Source organism: Apis laboriosa, unplaced genomic scaffold (assembly GCF_014066325.1).
Source record: "Apis laboriosa isolate Shangri-la unplaced genomic scaffold, ASM1406632v1 scaffold16_cov148, whole genome shotgun sequence".
NCBI lineage: Eukaryota > Metazoa > Arthropoda > Insecta > Hymenoptera > Apidae > Apis > Apis laboriosa.
This window is the reverse complement of record NW_025222129.1, coordinates 4,658,988-4,681,989: the sequence shown is the minus strand read 5'-3', so window position 1 is coordinate 4,681,989 and position 23,002 is coordinate 4,658,988. Positions and strand designations below refer to the sequence as shown.

The 23,002-nt window shown below is 33.9% G+C and overlaps 1 protein-coding gene across 9 annotated transcripts in view; it reads right to left on the bottom strand.

The window, feature by feature from the left end:
* LOC122711218 overlaps positions 1-23,002 on the bottom strand; it is a 341,055-nt gene that overhangs the window by 26,219 nt on the left and 291,834 nt on the right. For all 9 annotated transcript variants that reach the window (XM_043929778.1, XM_043929779.1, XM_043929776.1 and 6 more), the window contains one exon: positions 4,428-4,445. In XM_043929778.1, coding sequence (XP_043785713.1) covers positions 4,428-4,445 — 18 coding nt within the window. The remainder of the gene's footprint in view (positions 1-4,427; positions 4,446-23,002) is intronic.

Genomic DNA, 23,002 nt, shown 5'->3' with positions numbered 1-23,002 from the left:
AAGAAGGGGGGAAAAAAGAAGGTGGCGCAACACGGTTGCGCAAGGGAGGAATTAATAAAGCAACGAGAGGACGCAACGTCACATGGTTCGTGTTTGGACGGGAAGAAAAGGGCGGGCGGAGGATGTGTCTCCCTTGCCCACGGTTATAATTCCGTTCCAACCGGGTGCAAACCCCTTCCTCCCTCACCTGAGAGAGAGCTTATGACTTTTATTCGGCCCTGTTCTAGCGGCGTTCTACCTTTCTAGCCGCAGCACCGGTCTTTCTCCAGGCCGGTCACGAACTGTCTCTGAATCGCAACAATTAAAGCAAAAAAGGACGCGTTCGAGGGGCGGTTGCGTGGACAACGCTCTTCCATTTTTCGATTTCCCTCCCTCCTCCCCCTCTTTTTTCTTTTTTCAATCTTTTTCGCGCACCCTTTCATTCGATTGCCGATGTTTGGCCACCGTTGCGCGAAGATGCATAGCCAAGTGGACGTACATACATCATATCACGGGTTATACAAGTTACAACAAGTTTGGTATCGTGAATTGGGGTTCAATTAAATTCACGAGTTGAACGAAATTATTAATTTTTCGCACGACGTTGCATTTATTTAATGCGTTTCGCCATTCTATGGATAGAATATTTCGAAATTTGATTATATTCTTAGACAGAGTATATATATATATGTATATATTTTAGAGGATCTTTATATTCCTCTATAAATAATAAACCATAAACGACGACAAAGCCAGTTCGATAAAGAGGTGAAAAAACAATTTCTTCCATCAAAACGTTCGACGATAAAATCGATAACCACGAAATTCGTCGTTTCTCTCTCTCTCTCTTTATATATATAGATATCGAGCTCGCTATCTCTTAACCTTTGGTGTCGCACAAACGGATTCTAAATTACACGGAAATTCAGTTCTCACTTGGACGCGAGGACGAGAGGAAAAATGCCGTTTCACCCGGGGAAATTCGCGTTGTGTCGCTCGAAACATAGAAAGGCAGCCACCAGGTTGCGCTTTAATAATTATTATCCATGGTCACGTGAGCATAATAACGTTGGCGTGTACCGCCTCGCTTTGATAATCGCACGTGCATCGCCTCTTTAAGTTCCACTTCCATTCAATCAACCCGGTCCTTGTTCGCTTCTTGAGCGAGGCGAAGCGAGCGGCCGATTAATTGGACGAATACCTCGAGGGTGAAGGAGGAGGATGGGGCGAGGGAAGGGAGGGTGAAAGAGGGAGGGGAAAAAAGAAGAAAAGAAATTAAAAAAAAAAAAAAAAAAAAAAGAAAGAAAAAAAAGAAGAAGAAAAGGAAAAAATAATCGCGTGCAGTAGGCGAATAATTAAGCGTTAATGTATCCTGTCGTCGGGGGTGTTTGCTTGCAGACTGACTAATCAACCCTTGCATGCTTCGTTTGCCTCTATTCAAGAAGGTGGAGTCGTGATTTCGCGACGCGACCTCTCACAAAGACCGAACCTGATACGCTCCCATTTTCCGTTTCCTCCTTAACTATTCGATCATCATCCCCTCGTTCTCCTCACTTTCCTTTCCATTGTCCTTTCAAACTCGATTCTCACGGTTAAAACTGTAAAAACTACTATTAGTCCAACTAAATATTAAACATTATTTGAAAGCGATGCATCGAATGAAAATCAATCGAATTGGAATCGAAATTTACGTATATTAAATATGTATTAAATAATACAGCTGCGTTTGAAATAAAAAAAAAAAAAAAATCATTTGAAAATCTTTCGAAACAATTTCGATTGAATTTTTTTTTTCTGTTATTTCCTTTTTGAAAATTGAAAATTCTTCTCTTCGAAATTAATACAATTCCATCACTTAAATAATAACACTTAATAAATAATAACACTTAACACATAATAAATAATACAAACACATAATATAATAATATAATATAATATATAATATAATAATATAACACATAATAAATAATAACACTTAAATAATACAGCTGCGTTTGAAATAAAAAAAAAAAAAATCATTTGAAAATCTTTCGAAACAATTTCGATTGAATTTTTTTTTTCTTCTGTTATTTCCTTTTTGAAAATTGAAATTTCTTCTCTTCGAAATTAATACAATTCCATCACTTAAATAATAACACTTAATAAATAATAACACTTAACACATAATAAATAATAACACTTAAATAATACAGCTGCGTTTGAAATAAAAAAAAAAATCATTTGAAAATCTTTCGAAACAATTTCGATTGAATTTTTTTTTTTTCTGTTATTTCCTCCCTGAACATTGAAATTTCTTCTCTTCGAAATTAATACAATTCCATCACTCTATCAAAATATCTTAAAAGGATGCGCTATACGGCTGTAAGAGTTTGAAACAATAAACCTTTCATAACCCTTTCATCTACTACATTCTCGTGTCCAATTTGCCGAGAAGATGCGCGGAAGGATTTTCGATACCATAAATATTAACAAATCCAGAGCGAGGAAGGATACATCCAGCTTAAGTCAACGCAGGAGAATCCGTTGCATCAAGGTTGCTCGCGTTCGGGATAGAAACGCGTGTTGATTTCGTAATGTTTTATTTAACCGGGTTGTGTTGCTTTCTCGTCGTGCTTAAAAAAAAAGGAAAGAAAAAAAAAAAAAAGAAAAAAATTCGCGTCTCTTCGCGGGCGGAAATACCTTTTATTCGTGTGCACATACGTCTTAAAGAGAGCGGTCGTGATATTTTCGATATTAGAAAAGTAGAGCTTCTTTAACGGTTTCAAGAATTTCGCCGGGAGCTTTTTAAATGGACAACGGCGAGAAAAGTCCCTTTGAACGACGATAGATCCCGCTTGAAAAATCTACTCGCGCAGTTCATTTGAACTCGCGATTCTCTTCTCCTCGCTTTTTTTTCGTGCTTGAAACGGTGTTATTTTCTCTCTCTCTCTCTCTTTTTTCTTTTTTTCGTTACATTTTCGTTTGTCGAGACGAAGAAAAGAGAGAGAAAGAAAAGAGAGCAGTGCGCAATGTCGATTTAGTTGAGTCGAACCTTCTTTTAATAATGTTTTGTGAACTTTGTGAAATTTTATGGGAAAGAGATCTTATTTAAGTAATCAGACGTAATCCTTCGTCAAAAAATTGATATATAGAAATATCTATCAACAGAAGTTACTTTGTCAATATAATGCAAATGGAATAATCATTTCCTCCATTTCTAAGTTCCAAGTCCATTATTATTTTTATTCTTCCAATAGAATTCGCGTTTTTCGAATGCTCTATTCTTCGCTCATATCCTGGAAAGACGGAAAAAACTTTCAAAAAATCTCGAATTAAATAAAAATTATATTTTTCCAATTAACAATTATTAAGAGGGGGTGAGGGAAAAAAAGAAATCGATGATAAAGATAAATAACGATTATCACGTGGAAAAAATTGGAGTTGGATGCCAGAAGTTAATAAATGCGTTCACGCATCGGCGCGAAAACGATACACGGAAAAATAAATTAATAAACTTCAATATTGTTGCCAATATTCCTCTTGCGTATCGCGCACACGAGGCAGAAGTAAAACATTCGTGAAACGGGCCGAGATAATAATTATGATTTACGGTCTGGTAGTTACAATTCCAGCATCGACGGCAAATTATGCCCGGGTTTTCGAAAATTTGCGCGCGCGCGCGCGGTCATCGTGCTCCCGAGATTTCGAAATGTTTTCAATGGAAGGAAATCAGCTTAACGCAACCTTTTACGCGCATTCAGCGCGATTAGCTCGTGGAAAAATTTATTTTCACGAAACGAATTTTGTAATATCAAATGTAGTTTGGAAATTTATTTATAACGGAATACACGAAGGTATTCGAATATTTTTGCATCTTTTGATGAAATTTTAATGAAAAATTTTTGATCCCTTTAATGAAATTTCGTGAGTAAAGGATTATGGATTATATACCAAGCGATTGTTTTTTTTTTTTTTTTTTTTTTTTTTTACCGAAATATTATTTGAAATTAAAGTTTCGATGTATTGTATTTTGTTTTTATTTTTTCTAAATGTAATTTTACCAATGATGCCAAATAGAGCAAGATTTTAAATTACAAATGTTTGGAATTTAATGTTTTGGGGGTAATTTGTATTTGGAATATACGTGATACCGATTGTATCTTCTATTTTGGATAATATTCAACAAATATCAAATGGTATTTGCTCGTGATTCAAGCGTTAAATAAATAATACTATATTTTTTAAACCACTTTTACAGAAATATCATTTCAATTTCCAATGTTTCGACTCAAACTATTTCAAATTTTCTTTTGTTTTTTAATGAATTATGCGAGTCGAATATTTTGTGCGAAAAGCATTCGAATATCAAAAATATTTTCATTTTACATACCCATCAATCGCAGAATAGAGAATACCGTGTTTTTAAAACTGGGCAAGAAAATTTGTATCTCCGCGTGATTTGCACTCACCTGTCGTAGTAGTAGTCCCTGAAATCAGAAAAAAATATTAAAAAAATTAGTGGGAGAATTTTTTAAAAAAATTATTCGCAATAATTAGCGAGTAAAATATTACTTCTTAAAATACAATTAATTTATACATCGTTCAATATTAACGAATTAAATCCTTAATTGTTTCCCTTCACATTTATCATATAATTTTCATAATAATTTTACGAAAGCTTTTCCCCCTTTCGAAGATATCCTGTTTAGGTATTTCGATCGAATATCTGGGGGAAACAAAAAGGCGGAAAATTCAATAAAAATCGATATGTCGTTTTTTATGCAGTCAAGCACAAAATAAACACACGAGCGCGGGAGAAATATAATATTTTTAAGCTTTCAAAAAATACGCAAATAGCGGGAACAAAGAGAAAAATGCACGATCATGTTTCGCGATGTCGAAACGAGGAACCGGTGGAATGACGACCGACAAACGTTTCAACGGACGTGATCAGAAATTACCACCACGTATGTACAATAGACGAAACATCAAACGAATTCCACGAAAATAGTAGAGAAAAAACAATTCGTGCATATTACTCGTTGAAAATAAAAAAAATATATCTATTCATTCCTTTCGAAAGTATCTATTTTTGATATTTCGTCTAAAGGTTCGATAAAAATTTGTGAGGAGGGAAAATAGAAAATTTCTATAGACATTATTACATGTATTATGTATATCTATATATATATATATATACAAAAAGAAATATTACTGTAAATAAAATATTAAATAACGAGATTTTAAGAAAACAAACAGACTGATTTAATTTTCTGTAAATATGTTAATTTTAACATTAGAATCTTTCCTTTTCAGAATCACTCTGATAAATAATATAAATTATTTCGATTTAATCAGTTTGATTTCAGATTTCTGTGGAAGGGAGGTTGACACGTTTTTAATTAATAACTCGTAAATAAAAACAACAAGAAATTAAATTCAGAAGGTAAACCGATTTAATTTAATTTTTCTAAAAATTTCTCAATTTCTCAATATCAGAATTACAGAATTCAATTCCTCTTTTCATCTAATATTCCGAGAATTAAAACGATCACGATACACCACGAATACAAACATTTTCTTATCAAATTCTAGAGGAACATTAAAAACTCTTCTTTCCATTTAAAATTCATAAAAGGAATAAAATAACGAGAACACGTCTCGCTTCGATGTATCGAACGCGTCATCATTTTATATACATACATTGCAACAACAATTGTGTTAAAGTTCAATTTCCATTAACGATCGAATCGAGAGACACAGTCACAGTTCAATCACTGTTTAGTGCTTCCTGATTCCAGAGGAAGCGCGCGCGATACTGTTCAGGTTCCAGTCACGTTCCAGTATAGTGAGTGATGTTTCAAAGGCGATCGAATCGTGACTAAACCGCCGCTCCAAGTCAAATCGAAGGTAGCGCGACATTTACCCCTTTTCTGCATTTGAAATTCGGTGATTTAAATGCATTCTGCTCGCATCTGCTCTTAAACGCCCGCGGTGGGCGAATTACTCGCACCTTCTCTCCACCAGAGATCTTCCATTTTCTACTTTTATACGTATTCAACAGTGCAAATGTTTGGTAAATAAGACGACATAGTTGCTCGAAATAATTTAATAAAATATTAAATAACATATGTAATTTAAATATATTTAATTTTGAAAATATCTTCAAAGATATTAAAAATGTTTGAAAAATTGATTCGAAAGGGATTGAATTTAGAATCTTTTTTACAAAACGAAAGATTAAACAAATTTGAGAGTTTGACAATTAGAAAAAGAAATATTTTCCATTTTATCAACACTGTTAAACGAATCGCAGCATGTCGTGCAACAGATGTTCTTAAATATCCAACCAAGTTCACCGAAATGGAAAAATCAAAGTTGACCCGGTGTCGGATCGGTTGAACGATGGATTCAACGACGCGAGTTCATTTATACGTCGCCCCGGTTATTGATTTGTTCGGGAAGGTTTTCGAAGAAATTGTACTACGACCAAATCGATCCCTTGCATCTTTTACGTTAATAGACCTCGCAGCTTTTATATTCTTCCAAGAAACGTGGATTGCAGAAATAGAATCGTACACTTCTCGATCGAACTTCTACTTTTTATTTTATATTTTTTTTCTTCTACAAAAACGTAACGTAATTTATCCACGATCGATTATTATTATTATTATTTCGTAATTTTGAACAATTTTCGAATCGTTTGCGAATATAATATATATATTCAATTTATTCCAAAAAGAGAAGAAAAGAAAAGATAATTAATTCGATTAATTCTGATTTCTTAATTTTGAAATTCAATCTTTTTCGCACGATGGAAATAAAAATCGTTTTTTTTTTCAATCAAAAATCCTCGAAAGATTTGCCATTATTTATAAGACAGTTAAATTCGTTTCACGCTACTTAAAGTTATCGTACGTTACCGTGGGATTACTGTGAATTACACAATTCTATGTATATGTAGGTGATAAAAGTAGAGGAACGGTTAAAAAGGAACGGTTAACGAAAGAAATGAAATGGAAAAAGGGATATAGGAATTTCAAATTGTCGGCTATTCTACATTTTAAAGAATCGAGAAATCGATAATGAAATTTTTATCTTTCATCATTTTGTCAATTACGTTTTTTCAAGTCAGTTGAAAAAATTTATGTAACCGTATTTACCGCAACGTAGATATTTTTAAATAATTATTGTAAACTATAGCGTTTCATTTAGTGAAAATTTCGACTCTCTATATTGAAGAAAGGTATATATTCGATATATACGAAGTATCAAATTTTGCGAGCAAGGCAAATACAATTAAAATGCTATTTTGCAAATTTCGATACACGTCATTTTATGTCATTATTACGGATAACTATACAATTTTAATCATTGAAAATTTCAGTTTTCTACGATGGAGAGCAATCAATATCAACGAAGTATCAAATTTTATCAGAAGCGATGTGAACGCAAATATAATTAAAACCCTATTTTGCAAATTTTTGATTATTATGGATAAGCGTAAAATTTTATTTATCAAATTGTGAAATATCGTATTTCGTCGACCACAGTGTGGAAATGGAAAAAAAATTTCTATTTCCATTATGAAACGTTGTAAAATGATCGGAAAGAAAGAAAAGAAAGAAAGAAAGAAAGAAAAAAAATTCGAATTATTTGATAATTATCGATATCGTTTCTCATAGTTTTTTAACAAAGCGTCTGATACGTGACAAGTTTATCGATAAATTAACTATTATTCACTTAACCGCAATACCTCTTTGAGGATGGGTCTGCGATTTAAGAGAAAATTGCCAATTACTTTACTCCTTGTAAGTACTCGAGGCTGATACATTCCGGGCATCGAGGCGTTACTTACACCGATACTTCGAGAGACGAACCAAATAAAAAAGTGGTGGACAAACCAGTTAAGAAATTAAAAACGAAGGAAATAAACCTCACCGTCTTCGAGCTCGAGATAAAATAACTAAACTAAATTTTTTTTTAAATTGAATTTAACAATTCAATCACCTCGAACACGAAGAGACGAACATGACATAGAAATTAAAAATTACAAATTTTCAAACAATATTGCAAAGTTCGATCGATGAAATGCGAAAGTTTCTAAATTTATATTTCTATTATTACAATTAACAAGTGAATTGAACTAACAAATCAATTACCTCGAAGATAAATAGAATATAGAGCAGAAAAAAAAAAGTAAAAAGGAAAAAAAAAAATATTTTCAAAATAAAAATATTGCAAAGTTTAATAATCAAAATTTACAATTAAATACTAACTAGCAATCCAATTAAAGATTAAAAAAAAAAGTACAAGAGAGATAAAAAAAAAAAAATAATTGAAAACATTTTCAAATGAAAATATTAGAAAAGTGTTTCCATATTCGTTTAACATTTCCACAATCGTCAAAAATAAAAAAAATAATTTTCTTTCTCGTCACATTTTTAAAATACATTTACATTGCCGCCCAACAAAACACTCGACTTGGCAAACGCCTCGTTCAGGTATTGGCCGACGTTTATCGATTTAATTGGTATACAAGGAAGAAAATTGCAGATAATGAAGAGTAGAAGGACGATAATCGAATTTGTGCAACGATCGACCGAACCGAAAAGTGTTTCGGTCAATAAACGGTCCATTAGTTGCTGTTTAAATACACGATTTCTGGCGTTGAAAGGGAGAGAGAGAGAGAGAGAGAGAAAGAGAGAGAGAGAGAGAAAGTGGAAGGGACGGTTGACCATGAAATGGCAACGAAAGGATCGACTTCAGGGAAAATTGCCAATTACTTTGATTGCCTCGCCCTCCGTTTGAAAACTCGTTTCTGTTTGGCAATACTCGCCAAGCCAATTTCTGTGTCCATCGAACATTAATGTAAAACGCCGATGAAAAACATCTTGCAAGACTTTCCAGATTAAAAAGAGAGGCGAATTTTCGCGCTAACTAATGGACCCTCCTTCCAAGAATTCCTTGAATGCTAAACGCTCGATTGAACGGGCGCGGCAAGTAATTTATTGGCGGATTTCCATAAGGTCGAGAGGCGAAATAAAAAGTAATTATTAATATTCTATTGGTTGCCGAGATAGTTTTGCGGAAAGAATGAAATGAATTTTGAAAAAGATGAAAGAAAGAGGGTTGTTCGAGTCGAACTTTTAAGCACAATTAATTCTTAAATTATTTAAGAGGGAATTAAAAATAAAAATTAGAACGTCTAAAATTTTCTACCTTCCTTCAATTTTCCTTTAAAGTATATATCTTTCGATATAATCAACACTAAAATATTTAGAAAGAGATATCATTGTTATTTAATATCGAAACCAAAATATTGTTTTATTTAAAAATTTCTTATTCTTCCTTCGAAAGATTTTTAAATCCATTCTTCTCAATTTAAAATTTTATTCCTAGAAAAATTATTGAAATCAGAAATTTAATAATGTCTAAAACTTTGGTTATTGACATCTTTTATTTTCTAACTTATTTATATTAAAAAGAAAAAATAAAATAAAAATTTATCGATACAATTTTGAACGAAATTAAATATTGATTCGGTTTAATCAATTTCCAACAAAATAAATTTAAAGAAAAAAAAAAAAAATGGAAACACGAAATGACTTCGAATTAAACGTGAAATCTACTACTTTTACTTTCTTAACTCACGTTGCTTCTTCAGAGTGTGAAAAGAAATATCGATCGAAATAGCGAACGAAAATAAAAAAGAAGAAAAAAAAAAACGAAAGGAAAAAATCAGAAACGTGTAAAACGATCGCGAAATTCATGACCTAGAATATCTAGAATATTATTCTCTGGTCGAAAGCGCAACTACGACAGTTCCGGTTGTACAGCGATTGGACACGAATAGCAAAATCGATTGACGATTATTGAACCGCATAATTCGAAATACAGGATTCATCAAAAGATTCGAATTTTATTCGACTATTACTTGATAAATTCGGGCGAAAATATCGCGGTGAAAGGAAACCGTGTCGATCAAGCAAGATAAATTCGGGCGAAAATATCGCGGTGAAAGGAAACCGTGTCGATCAAGCAAGAGAAAGAAAGAGAGAGAGAGAAATCATCAATCATTGAAATATAATACTTGATATCGTTACGTTAAAATAATATGAGAAACAAAAACGACGAATTTAAACGAATAATTTTACATTTTCGACGAAAAAAACATTTACATCGTACGATTTATGAAAAAGTATTAAAAAAATAAACAAAACGATATGTTATCTATTGTTCATCTAGTTTTTAGCATTTTCATCATTATAAAGTAAAGGAAGGCTAACACAATGGCGTGTGATTTAATTGGAAAAATGATAGACGCGATGAAATTAGAAAGTTGAATAAAAAAAATTGCTTTTCAATTCGCATCCACGTGTTTGCCAAATGTCTTTTTTTTTTTTTTTATACGTGATTTTTTTTTTTTCCTTTAAACATTCCTCTTCCCTTTGTTACTTTTCTTTCATCATCGATAAATTTATCCGAAACGATAAATTTTTCCCCGATTTAATTAGAAATTCGAAATTCGCGCGAAGTGCATTCGAGTGGAAAGAAAGAAAACAAAATAAAAAAAAAAAAGATTAAAAATTATGGAAAAATATTTAATTATAAATTGTTAATAACTTGTCTAAATTGAAAAAGTATTCACGTGTCTTAACGTTTGATCGAAAATTGAGAGCAGATGCATTGAAAGCGGCAGAGAAGTGAGGGAAGAGGAAAGGTAAGGGGGGGGGGGAAAGGAAGGGGAAAGATATGAGGGGAGGAGTGAGTGAAAGAGAGAGAAAGAGAGAGAGAGAAAGGGAAAGGGAAAGGGCGATGTGGAGGAACGGTTAGGCGTGTATCGAAAAATGACGGTGTAATCATGGGCCCGATTGTTCCCGACGAATTCTTTGTCATTCAAACTTTCGGTCTTTACTTTGTACAGTTTTTTAGATGAAAAAATATGACCTGTCCGCGATTTTTCATCATAGCTGTTTGAACGTGAAAACGGAACAGGAGGAGAACACGGCGTATTTAATAGTGGAAATTTTCTTTTTACGTGCACGTGTTTTTGGCATGCAATATAACTTTTTGCAATTTTTTTTTTCTCCTTCTTTTTTCTTTTTTCCGTATTTTTTTTCTTCGCGCGTAAAATAAAAATCGCGAACGAAAAATATAAATATCGATGCATCGATACATTTTTTTTTTTTTTTTTTAGAAATTTGGAAAAATTATTTTGGAATTTGGAAACACTTTCGAATTTAATTGGATCGATGCAAATCTCGAAATCAGAATTTTAAAAGAAATAACGAGATGACAAATTGCATCATGTACCTTTTCTTCTATTTGATTTTTTTTTTTTTATCTTAAATCTTACGTCGAAATTCTCATTCAATAGTTTCATTCTAGTAACGTAATTCCATTACTTCAAGTATCAATCGATATCAAACATAATAAAAAAGATACTCAGGTGCTAAACTATCGAATAAAACTCGAGAATGATATAGAAGAACACTACAACACGTTTAATTCCTCGTTTTCGATATTTTTTATTCTCGAAAACAAGATGAACAGTTAGATATCAAAATTCAAACATCTCGGCAAGATAATTTTTCATATAAGAACCACCAATTGAATAAAATTTCAATCAACAAAAAGAAAAAAAATAAATATCATTAAAAAATAAAATCATTACTCATCCGTCTGTTCCTCTTAAATCCACTAGATTTTGTATATTCATTCAGAGATGCACACTATCAACCGACTCGAGATCGTCTGTTCAATTTACTTTGATTAACGAACGAGAGAGAGAAAAAGAGAGAGAGAGAGAGAGAGAGGGGAGAAGAGAAGGATCACTTTTTAATTCGCTTTAAAACAACGTGTAAACGATTTTAAATCTCAAATTGTTTAATTCAATCTTCTCACGAACGCGTGAAAATGTAGGAGAGAATTTTTTCGTCTAACAGATTTTATCTAACGTCGCTCGGCTCGAGTTATGCATAATTTTTTCCTTCCCTCCCTTTCTAAACCCTTTTTTTTTTTTTCTACACTCCATTTCTCCATTCTTCCCAATATGTCCCCCTCTCTCTCTCCTCCCCTCCTCGTCGTGTTCTTTGATCAATTCCATCGAATTATTCGCCAATTTAAAAATATCAAACACGAACACAGACCACTCGACAGACTGATTAAACGATCCTCACGCTGAAATCTCGTCCAGGATTTTAGCGTAACTACTGATGGCATATTAACGATCCTCCTATATTGGCTCTTTGACGTGGCGGATCGGTACATGAAAATACGATGAGGTAGACGCGTGTCATGCATAATATAAGTTAACAGCCAGTTCGTGACCTAGTAATTCGGACGAATGAAATCGTCAAAATGGGGGCACGCGGGAAAGAAGAAAATGGGGAGATTCGTGAATAAGTTTGGGGTAGAAAAAGAAGAAGAAGAAAAAGAAGAGAAGAAAAGAAAAAAAGGAGGATGAACTAAGAATGACAATGGAATTTTTTCGTTTTTAGATAATTCATGAAAATGTTCTCTATATTAATTATAATTACTCTACTGGGAGTTCTTTTTTTTTTTTTTTTTTTTGGAAGAAATGGTTCGAAACGGACGAAAAACGAGTTTACCTATCGTGAATATTCAAGAATATTCATAAGAATATTTTTATAATTAATGACGCTTTGACGGTGTTTGATAAAAATGAAAATAAAAAGGAGAAGGAGGATACGTTCGAGTATTTTGCGCTAGCTAGTGCAAATATTATTTTAAATATAAATTAAAATAATCTTTTTTATCTTTTCGTATTTAAAATTATTCATCGAGTAATCAAATTGGGGACCGAGTAAATCGAGTACCGAGGATGGACGTAAAAATATTCAAAATTCAAATTTGAATATTTTAATACTTAAAAAAAATTTTGATACGTAATATAATTACAGGATAGATAAAGATATTAATAATATTATGCATAGAATTTTTATTCCTTTCACGCCTCGTGTTTCTTTCTTTCTTTCTTTCTCGATGTTCCTTGACATTATTTAAAAGTGACGATGAACATGATGAACGATGATAATTTCGCAAAATTATCAAATTGTTAAAAAAATGGGATATTTCAAATTACAACAACGTTGTAATTAATGTAACAACATGGTAATAAGGCATCGACAATTGCCAGGGCTATTACTTATAATAGTCCAATATCAGTAGCTGATGCCGAAGTATCCAAGTATCCAGGATAACCGATATTATCGACACATACACTGTTTAGGCTGAACAAGACGTGACAGGGAATTTAATAGCGATTAAGTGCTCTCTAAATTCGTTAATACGTGCTGAAGTAGCAAGTTAATTAAATCCAGCCTGGAAATCTTATTCCCTTGCAAAATTTCAAATTGCACTGAATATCATCTAATAACTTCTATCGATCGTTAAAAAAAAAAGAAAAAAAAAAGGAATAATTATTCCCGAATTTTCTTTTCCCTTTTTTATTTATAATATTAAATTCTCTGTATTAATATTATTAATGCAAATTGCTGTTATTGATTAAGGCTAAATAAATTATAGTTCATATTTACGCAGAACAAAGATACACAACAACAATAATTTGCACTAAATTAACCATGCACTGTAAACATTGCATTAAACATTACGCAATATTACAGGTAGAATAACAAAAAGATAGAAAAATATTATTTACGTATTATATTGCATTATATGTATATATATATTTATTTAAAAAATTTTAAAAATCAATATCTATTAGTAAGTAATATTTAAAATTAGTTTAAATCAATATCTATTAAGTAATATTTCAAACTCATTTTTTTTTCAATATATCGAATAATCGAATTAGAATCCAATTTGTCCAATTTACTCTTAACGAATAATACAATTTGATATTGATAGTATCGATATAAAAAATTTTAATTCTTCTATAAAGATTTAAATTATTTATTTCTGACAGATGGAAATTTAATTTATTGGTTGGAAGATAGTATACGGATTAAACGTATGTAAACGTTAAAAAGAAAGGAAAGGAGGACACACCAACGATAATTGGTGAATTTCAGTGGCCGAGCAAGGCGCATTCGCACGAATCACTATTTTCATTAATTAAATCTTTTAATCAAATCGCGCAACAAATTACGATTTGACTGAATTCCACTCGAAAACGAATTGTCGAAAACACTTCTTTTGCTTTCCAACGAAATGGGATAGGAGGGGGGACTGATTGTGAATAAATGCAAAAAAAACTAATTCGATAATCTTGTTACATTAGCTCGAGAAATGAAACGGATGAAAAGATAAAAATATAACGAATGATTATTGCATAAGTCGAGTAAAAAATTAAGAGATCGTTATTAATAAATTCCCGATCCATTTTTATTACTTACACTTTCGGTAATTTTAATTTATAACACCAATACTAAATCGTTTATTCATTCTTTTTATTATAAAATGATTTTATGATACGATAAAATTTAATTAACACACTTTCGAAAATCGTGTAACAACAATCTGAAACAACATTTTTTTCAAAAAATTTAATTTCAAAATTAATTAAAAAATTTCCAAATTAGTTCGATCACGAGTAAAAAATAACCGCAACTCGTCGCGTGTATATCTCTCTTCCACAATATTTATTCACGAAATTATCCGTGTAATTAACCATTATACATTTATAAAAAATTTGAATCTAACCTAGGAAAATTTACGCAACGCATATATATATAAAAATACGCGAAATAAACGAAACATTTCTACTTCGATCGGTCCAGTAAAAAAAAAAAAAAAAACCCAGATATTCCTTTCCAAAGATAATTCCGAACCTCTGAAACTCGGCAAATCTAATTTAAAACGTTTTATCTTCTTCTTAACCTTCTCCTAGCAGTTTTTGATTTTTCACGTAAGGGGAGAGATGGCCGCGATTTCCTGGGCCCGAGCATTGACTCGTTATCGTAACATTATCGGTGAATGGTCAAAAGGGTAGCGAGGAAAAGAGAAGTGGAAAAAGAAGCAAGTGAATGGAAAAAGGAAAATACCGAGGTCCCGGGGGTGGTTCGAGGGAAAGGGAAGGGGAGGGGTGGCGTTGCGGTAAAAGGTGGAAATAGAATACGAAGCGAGGAGAGAAAACCTCTGGCCAATCCCTTGAACGCGGTCTGCTCGACACTGATTTTCCGAAATCCCACACGTGATTTGCTGCGTGATGGAGAGGGCGCCACAGATTTCCTCCTCCCACCCCTCGATCGCGTAAATATTGCAAAATTTTCTTTCCAAAGATTTTGTTCCTCTTCCCAATCCTGTTATCCTGCCAAGCTTTGTAAAATTATTTTTCTCGAAATCCTCTCCTACAAGATTCTCGTAGATAATATATATCGAAAGGAATACTTGGAATTAATAAAAAAAATAAATAATCAAATGAGAATTAAAAATGTATAATCAATATGGTATAAGATCATATTGTAGAAAATCTAGAAAATTTTATTACGAATTTTTTAAACTTTCTTGAATATTAACGTGAAAATTCAACGTTCAATGGTAGAACAGAAAGTTTCTTTTAACATATTTTCCATCAAATCCAAAGATGTCCTTTGATGAACAAACTCAAAAGCCAAACTTTCGATTCCCACCTTAAATTATCTATTACAATTTTTATACTTGGATTGGCTCGTGTTTGAACTATGGAAAATTAAATATTACGAGATAAAATAACGAAAGATCATTTGACAATTATTTTTAGATCTGAAGATAAATATGGCATCGAGAAATACTTCCTTTTCATCTTACTTGCCCAAATGTATATACACAGAGGAGATCTCCGAACTAATACGGTACGAAATGGCAACAAGAAAGGAATGAATTTTTAGGTTCTATCAGGAACGGGTAAACTATTGCGCTACTTTCGCCGGATACACCTTTGACTGGTGATCGCGACGTTATCGTTGAGTGCACGAGAAAGGCCACGGTGGAACGATATTGCCGAACCGAGGCAAGGTAAATGGTATTTTCGTAAAAAGAAACAGAGATGGGGAGGAGGAATAGGGAAAGAAAATAGTGGAGAGAGAAATCTGAACCGAGGCTGGTTCACTTCCTATGCTCGTTTCCAGTGCGTTCGTAAAATTAAAAGATTCTCCGTCGGGGATAAAGCGTGTGACTCGAATGCAAGCTAAGAAGTATGTCGAAACGTGTATACTTTTTTAGAAGAAATAAATTATTAATAGTTGATGGACTGTGAGAGGCACACGTTGGAATATTTTTATTTAAATATTTTGCTTAACAGTTGAAGGATGTATCGTATTGATGGATAAATTTTTTGTTTTTTTTTAATAAAATCGCAGAAATGTTCTTTTTGTTCCACGTTTTATTCATTCCATTATTACGAGAATAGAAATTCTAGTGGAAAATTTGAGAGCATTTCCACAGAGACAATCGAGGCATTCGATTATTCGATCGACTTGCACGACAATTGAAAATCGACGAGCAATCTCGCCTGGAAATAGAAATAGAAACGTAGAACCGAGGGAAAAGGGCGTGCTTAGGGGGGGATAATCGAGATAATTCATACTTAATGCGGTGCAACAAACGCATCTCAACCTCATTTAAGATTCTATTATCGTGTGTAAAATATCCACGCTTTGAAAATACTTTAAACTTTTATTCCCGTCGAGTGTAATTCTCCCCCTTCCCCCCTTTTTACGGGGGAACAACCGGGGTATCTGACTTACCCCGGAAAACTCGTCTCATTATCTTAATATTACTACGAAATGAACAAAGGAGTTCCAAGGAAAAGTAACGCAGAGCTCAGAAAGTGTAAGGGATAAAAAGAAAAAGAGGGGAGAAGTGGGGAGGGGAAGGGAGGAGGAGAAGGAGGAAGAGGAGAAACAGGAAAGAAGACAGTGTAATTCAAGTAACAACAAAAGAAGAAACTGGCGGCTCTTTCTGCTTCAGCTTCCAAGATATTCCAGATCCCCGTCTGTCGGCTTTTGCATTATCTTCGAAAAAATAAAAGACTCGTTAACTTGGTGTTTCTAAATTCTTAAACCGTGAACTCACGTTTCTATGCAGTTTACGTCGAATCGCAATGAAAATGTTTTGTTCCTCTTGATCCCGGTTACTTTTAGCGGGGTACTTTTTTTTTTTTTTTTTTTTTTACTTTATTTCTTTGATATAAATAACGCAAATTGCAGCTAATATCTTTCGTGATAATTTTTTACATTTCTTGAGTTTTCTTCTAATTAAAAAAAATTAAAGATTATTATATATTATATATATATTTTTATATATAAAAAAAAAAAAAAAAAAAAAAAAAAAAGATGAAACAATTTGAACAAAAAGCGAACAAATTGATGTAGCAGGTAATTTTTAAAATATTCTAATTTTAAATTTTGAGTTATTTATACATCACGCATTCGCTTCTTTATTCTTTGTTAATAAATAGAAAAATTATAAACTGAATGTTAAAAGACTGTTAAAAACCAAATAGAAAATATACACATTATCAAACGCTCAGAAGATAGAGGAAACCATACCTTATTGAAGCTCCTTTTTATTTCATCTCGATATTTCGATCGATTGAGATATAAAGATTCGAAGTGTCCTTACGACAGCGCAAAATTACGAACGAGCACGCGATCCATAGACCCACATTTCTTCTTAGAAATGATTATTATATCCTTCCAAGAATCTCGACGTTTGTTTAAAATTTGGTATCAGTCCGAGTAAAAGAACAACGACGAGGATAAAACGATTGAAAATTACGTTCTCCTTGCACGATGATATTTCGGAAATCGGAGATCGGAGTTGGATCGAAAAATATTTCAAAAGTGGAAGTTTCCCTGCCTCGTCGATCGTGAATAATTATTTTCGAAGTTGTAACGATTCGAAATTCTTCCAATTTTAATTGGATTTAATTTAAGATAAACCGAGAAATCAGCCTTTTCTTTACACGATCATATCTCAGGAATTGAAAATCTGGATAAGTGAAAAACTGTTTCAAAGGGAAAAGTTCCTTCGATCTTTCACTCGTCCACCGGAAGTTACTATCTTTGAAATTATGACGGCTTAAAGTCTTCCCAATTTTAATAGGAGTTTAATTGAACCGTTGAAGATAAATCATGCGACGAATGCTCGAAGATATTCTAATTCATAACTTCTACTCTATCTTGTACAAAATACGAGGAAAATATATATATAAGAGAAACACGTATCGGCACAAAAAAATTTAACCTTCTATCCGCAAATTTCCATTTAATTTTCAAAATTAAAGGAAGGAAGAATTGTCATCCATCCAGTGGTTGAAAGAAATTTCCGCAAATCTCCCTATGAAATATACATATATATATATATATTTTTCCCCCCTAAAAGTCACCAGCTGGCTTCGCTGGCACGTGAAACATGGCCAGAGGCCCCGGTTAACACAGGGAGAATCACGGAGATCCGGTGGAATGTTCGTCGTAGGAACGCATAGGGTGGGTGTGGGAGGAGGGGGCGACTGAATCAGAATGCGTGAATCGTCGGAGTCTGTTTTCTGGCTGAGTTCAGCGTGAACGTGATTTTCGAGCACTCAAGCGAAGTGGAGAATGGTGTCCACAGCACGTGCCTCTAGGCTAATCCAGCCATCGTCATTCCCCGGCTGACTCCATTTCGTTGTACGTACGTTACGCGCGCAGGAATGGGGGAAGGGGGTTGAAGGGAAGGAAGAAACCGGTCATCGGCCTGTTCGATGGTTTAACCATCGAGGATAGAAAGATCGACTTTTCTCCCTCCCTTGATCTATCCTGATACTTTGTAGACTTTGTAGATTTTGTAGATAGGGCCAGGTATTCCTCCATGGTGGCCGCCATGTTTGGGAAACGAGAATTGCAAGGTTCGACGATGAGGAATTCTCGATTAATCGGGGGGTAAATAAGGGGTGTATCCTTTCGCGATTATTTATTTTCTGCTTCAGCCAAGATGTATTTGGCTTCTCAAAATTGGAATTTTATTGGATTGATGGTGGTTTCTGTAAATGATAATGGTGGAATTTTTGTGTAAATTCTTCGATATTTTAATAATAAGATCAAAAATTATTATGCTATATAATTATAATTTAAATACATATCTGCAATTTTTTATTTTTAATTTACCAGTTGGGCAGTTGGGATTTTTAATCAAATAAATTCTCGCGGAACACTCGCTTTGTTATTATTATTCAAACTTGCGGGAGTTTTCGGAAAATTTTCAGTTATTTTAGAAGAATTAAAGCGGGAAAGTTTGGCCGAGCGGAGAGATCCTTAAAGGTTCGGACAAATGAAAAGCCACTTTAAACTCGTTATATCGGGATAATGTTCTCTCGAGGATCTAAGTTTATCGTCGAGTGTATAAACTAATCCCATTTCGGCATTTTTATTATCTCTTTTCTTCCGCAAAACAAATATTCCTCCGAATAAATTTATTCGCTGGAAAACGTTAATTTATTATTATTTATTCGAAGATTGGAAGAAAAATCTCATAAATAAATCTCGGGAGGAAAATATATTCCGGATTGATCCTTTTTCTTTTTTTAAGAAGTCTCAGACCTCACGCACGTTCTATTCTCCTCCAATCTTCGAAATTACGTTGTAAGGATTCCCCTACATTCGAACTCATTCCGCAGCCGTGACTTTCCGTATGAGTCGAGAGAGGAAGGAATTCTTTTCAAGATCGCCACCAAGAATTTCAATAAAAGCCCCCGTAAAGGTGATGGTCCACCATCCAAGTATCATTTCCTCTTTTAACATTTCTCACCTTGTCCAAAAATTCAATCGAGAATCTCTTTCAAAAATTCTATTATATAAATTATCCGTTTCTTAAACGATAAATGATCCTTTGTAATATTTGAATTTTCAAAACGATATTTTCTTGTACTGCAATGTGTAAAAAATATTTGAAAAAATAGAGAAGCACGTATTAATCTTGAATATTATAAAATTTCGCAACAAAGTGTTAGCAATAAATCTGAATTTTTTGTATAATTCTTCTTAATTACCATTTTTTTTGGACGGTAAATTTAATAACAATAAGTTGGATACAGCAACAAATCTCTCATCTATCGAGTCGAGTCGTTATCGCGCGTCAATGATCCATCATCGAGTCATTCATCAACTCTGATATGTCATCACTGCAAACATATATTTACATGACCAATCCCTCGTTATCTATAATTCTGCCAGATTTTCAACCGATCTATCCCACAATCCTATATATATATTTCTCGTTGAAGAGTTGTCGAATTTTCGAAGATGGTTAAAAAATTAATTCTTTCTCCTCCACTTATCCTCCTTCATTACGTATTTCACAATTTTCTCGAAATTCTCAGATTGTTGCATAACAGTAAAATTAACAACGTCCATCTCTCGATTACCGATTGAATTATTCGAAAAGCAACAGAGTAAACAACAACGATCGAGGATACGATTGTGTTGGATAATTAGGGGAGAAGTACTCGTAATCGAATCGAAAGAGTTGCAAAATGTTGGGCATAATTGATCATTAAAACATCCTGCGCGAGGATAGCCGTGGAAGGATCTAAAATAAATTGCCACCGTTATCATCCGATCTCCCAATTAAGGAAAGCTACTTTTACTACCCAAACGTATCACGCCGCGATAAGTCTCGGTTCCTTTAGTCAATCTCCGGATTGTCTTGCATACATTTGCATTTAAAACGGTATTTCTTTCCTGTCGCAATTACCGGAAACAACGAGACCGAGACCCACCCCTCCTCGATGCTCAATCCTCGACGAATTGTCGAGCGGCTCGGCAATTTATTATGCTCGGTTTCTAAAAGAAATCTTCGCCAAGATTCTTCACTATTAATTGAAATTCCATTTTAACCAGTGGTTTAAAATAAGCAGCATCTTAATCCGTTTCCTGAAAAATTCAATTCAATGCTTTGAGATTTGATGAAATTTCTTTTTTCTTTTCCATTCTCACGGTGTACAGGAAACATTTGAAAAGGGATGTTAAAAGAAGAGGATAATTTTTCTTTGTATATATATATTTCATCGAGTTGAGAGAAACAACACAGTATCGTAGGATTATTCGTTCTCCATTGTTCGAACTTGCATAGCGAATCATCCCCCGTGCAAAAATATCTAACGAAACTCTCGAAACTTTGAATATATTGTTAAAATAATTCAATTCAATCGAATAAAATAAAACGAGATTAAATAATTAGTGTTAAAGGGTGATAAATTAATAACGAGGGTGAATTAATACCCCTCCCCTCCCGGGTTGCAATTTGAAAAATAAGTATCTGTTTCTGGTCCGTGGAATCACTGGCTATTCCGTTTACCGATAGTAATTAAGAGAGAAAGAGAGAGAGAGAGAGAGAGAGAGAGAGAGAGAGAGAGAGAGAGAGAGAGAAAGAGACGAAATTGTGGCATTTATCTGGACGGTAAAGTAAAGTGGAATAATTTAATAATTTCATTTCGTTCATATTTTCGTACTCGTAAAGGCCAGACACGCGCTCCCCGAGAAGGGGAACGGGGGATGATAGCGCTCAACGTAAATTGGATTACGGCCGCTGTTCATTTTAGCCAATTTTAACGCAAATCTTGTGTATACTATACGTATATATACATATATATATATATATACATATACTATCTACTTATCGCGATTCTCTTACGTACGTCACGTTTAATTTTAGCCCGATAACCGAAACTGCGCTTTTCGATTTAGAACAATCGATACCTGTGACGTAAGATAGATACGTAACTGTTCTCTCGAAAGAATATTTATTTTTTCCTTATTTTTTGTTTCCATTAAAACCGATTATAACTTTTTCCAAAATATTTTTAATTAAAAACAATACAATCCATCGTAAATTACAAATTATGAATTCCTTTCGCGCTTCGAATCCCTCGAAATCGATAAATTTCTCGCCAACTTAAAAAAAAAGCGATCTAGAACACATCCAATTGACAATCGAGCTCGCTTCTCAATTCCAAAAGATTAGATAGAACGAAAAAACCTTCCCTCCCCGATTTAAAACCCATCCGTCAACCGATATTCATCACTCATCGTACGAAGGGAAGAATATCAACATCAGCATGCTTAAAACCAAGTATCGCGCCCACACGATATAAATTCCATTCACGCAACCGGCCAACCGATTTCCACCCTGGAACGAGAGAGAAGCGACCGATAGCCTTCCCAGTATTTCACAAAAAAAAAAAAAAAAAAAAAAAAAAAAAAAAAAAAAGGATACATATATATATATATATACACATAGGTACCACGCATAATGCGAATCGATCAAAGAAGGCAAGGGGGCGAGGATGGCGCAGGAACCGGCCAAGGCCCTCAATAATCGCGTAATTGAATGCTAACGATGCTGAAATGTTGGTAGAACTCGCTCGACTGATCTGCAAATATACTCGTCGTGGCGTTTCCACCCACGACGGGTATATGGGGATGGGGTTGTGGAGGCGTTGTTTGTGCTCGTGCGGCCTGTGTACCGGGGCCGGTGAGGGTGGAGAGTGGCATGGCGCGCACACGAAGCCGGGCGAAGCTTATCGAACACACGACGGGAACGAACAATCTTCCTTGTATATCCGATGGACAGGTTATACTTGAAATTAACCCTGGATGAGCCAAGTGCGGCCCGCGAGCAATTACGGCCCAGCCATGTCTGATGGGCTAATGGGAGGGGGAGGTTGTGAAGGGGTGCGAAGTGACTCACGGGGAAGCGAATTAACCTGACTACTCTGCTCCTCTTTTTCCTTTTCCTTTTTTTCTCTCCCCCTGTTTCATTCCTATTTCATTGGATATGAGATATATGATGAGGTCTCATCCATCAGATGATAATAATAATTGGAGACGTGTTACGAAAAATTTATCCCCAAAAAATTCGACAAAAAAATTTCTTGCGAAGATATCTCTCTGTTGTGAAATAATATTCAACTCAGAAGGGGGAGAGGGCAATTATCGAGGTTGGAATTAAACGAGACGCGAAAAGGGGGATTAAATTTATCGGAATATTAACTCTACAGATGTCACTAATCAATGTTGTTTAACACATAGTGGGGGGTTCC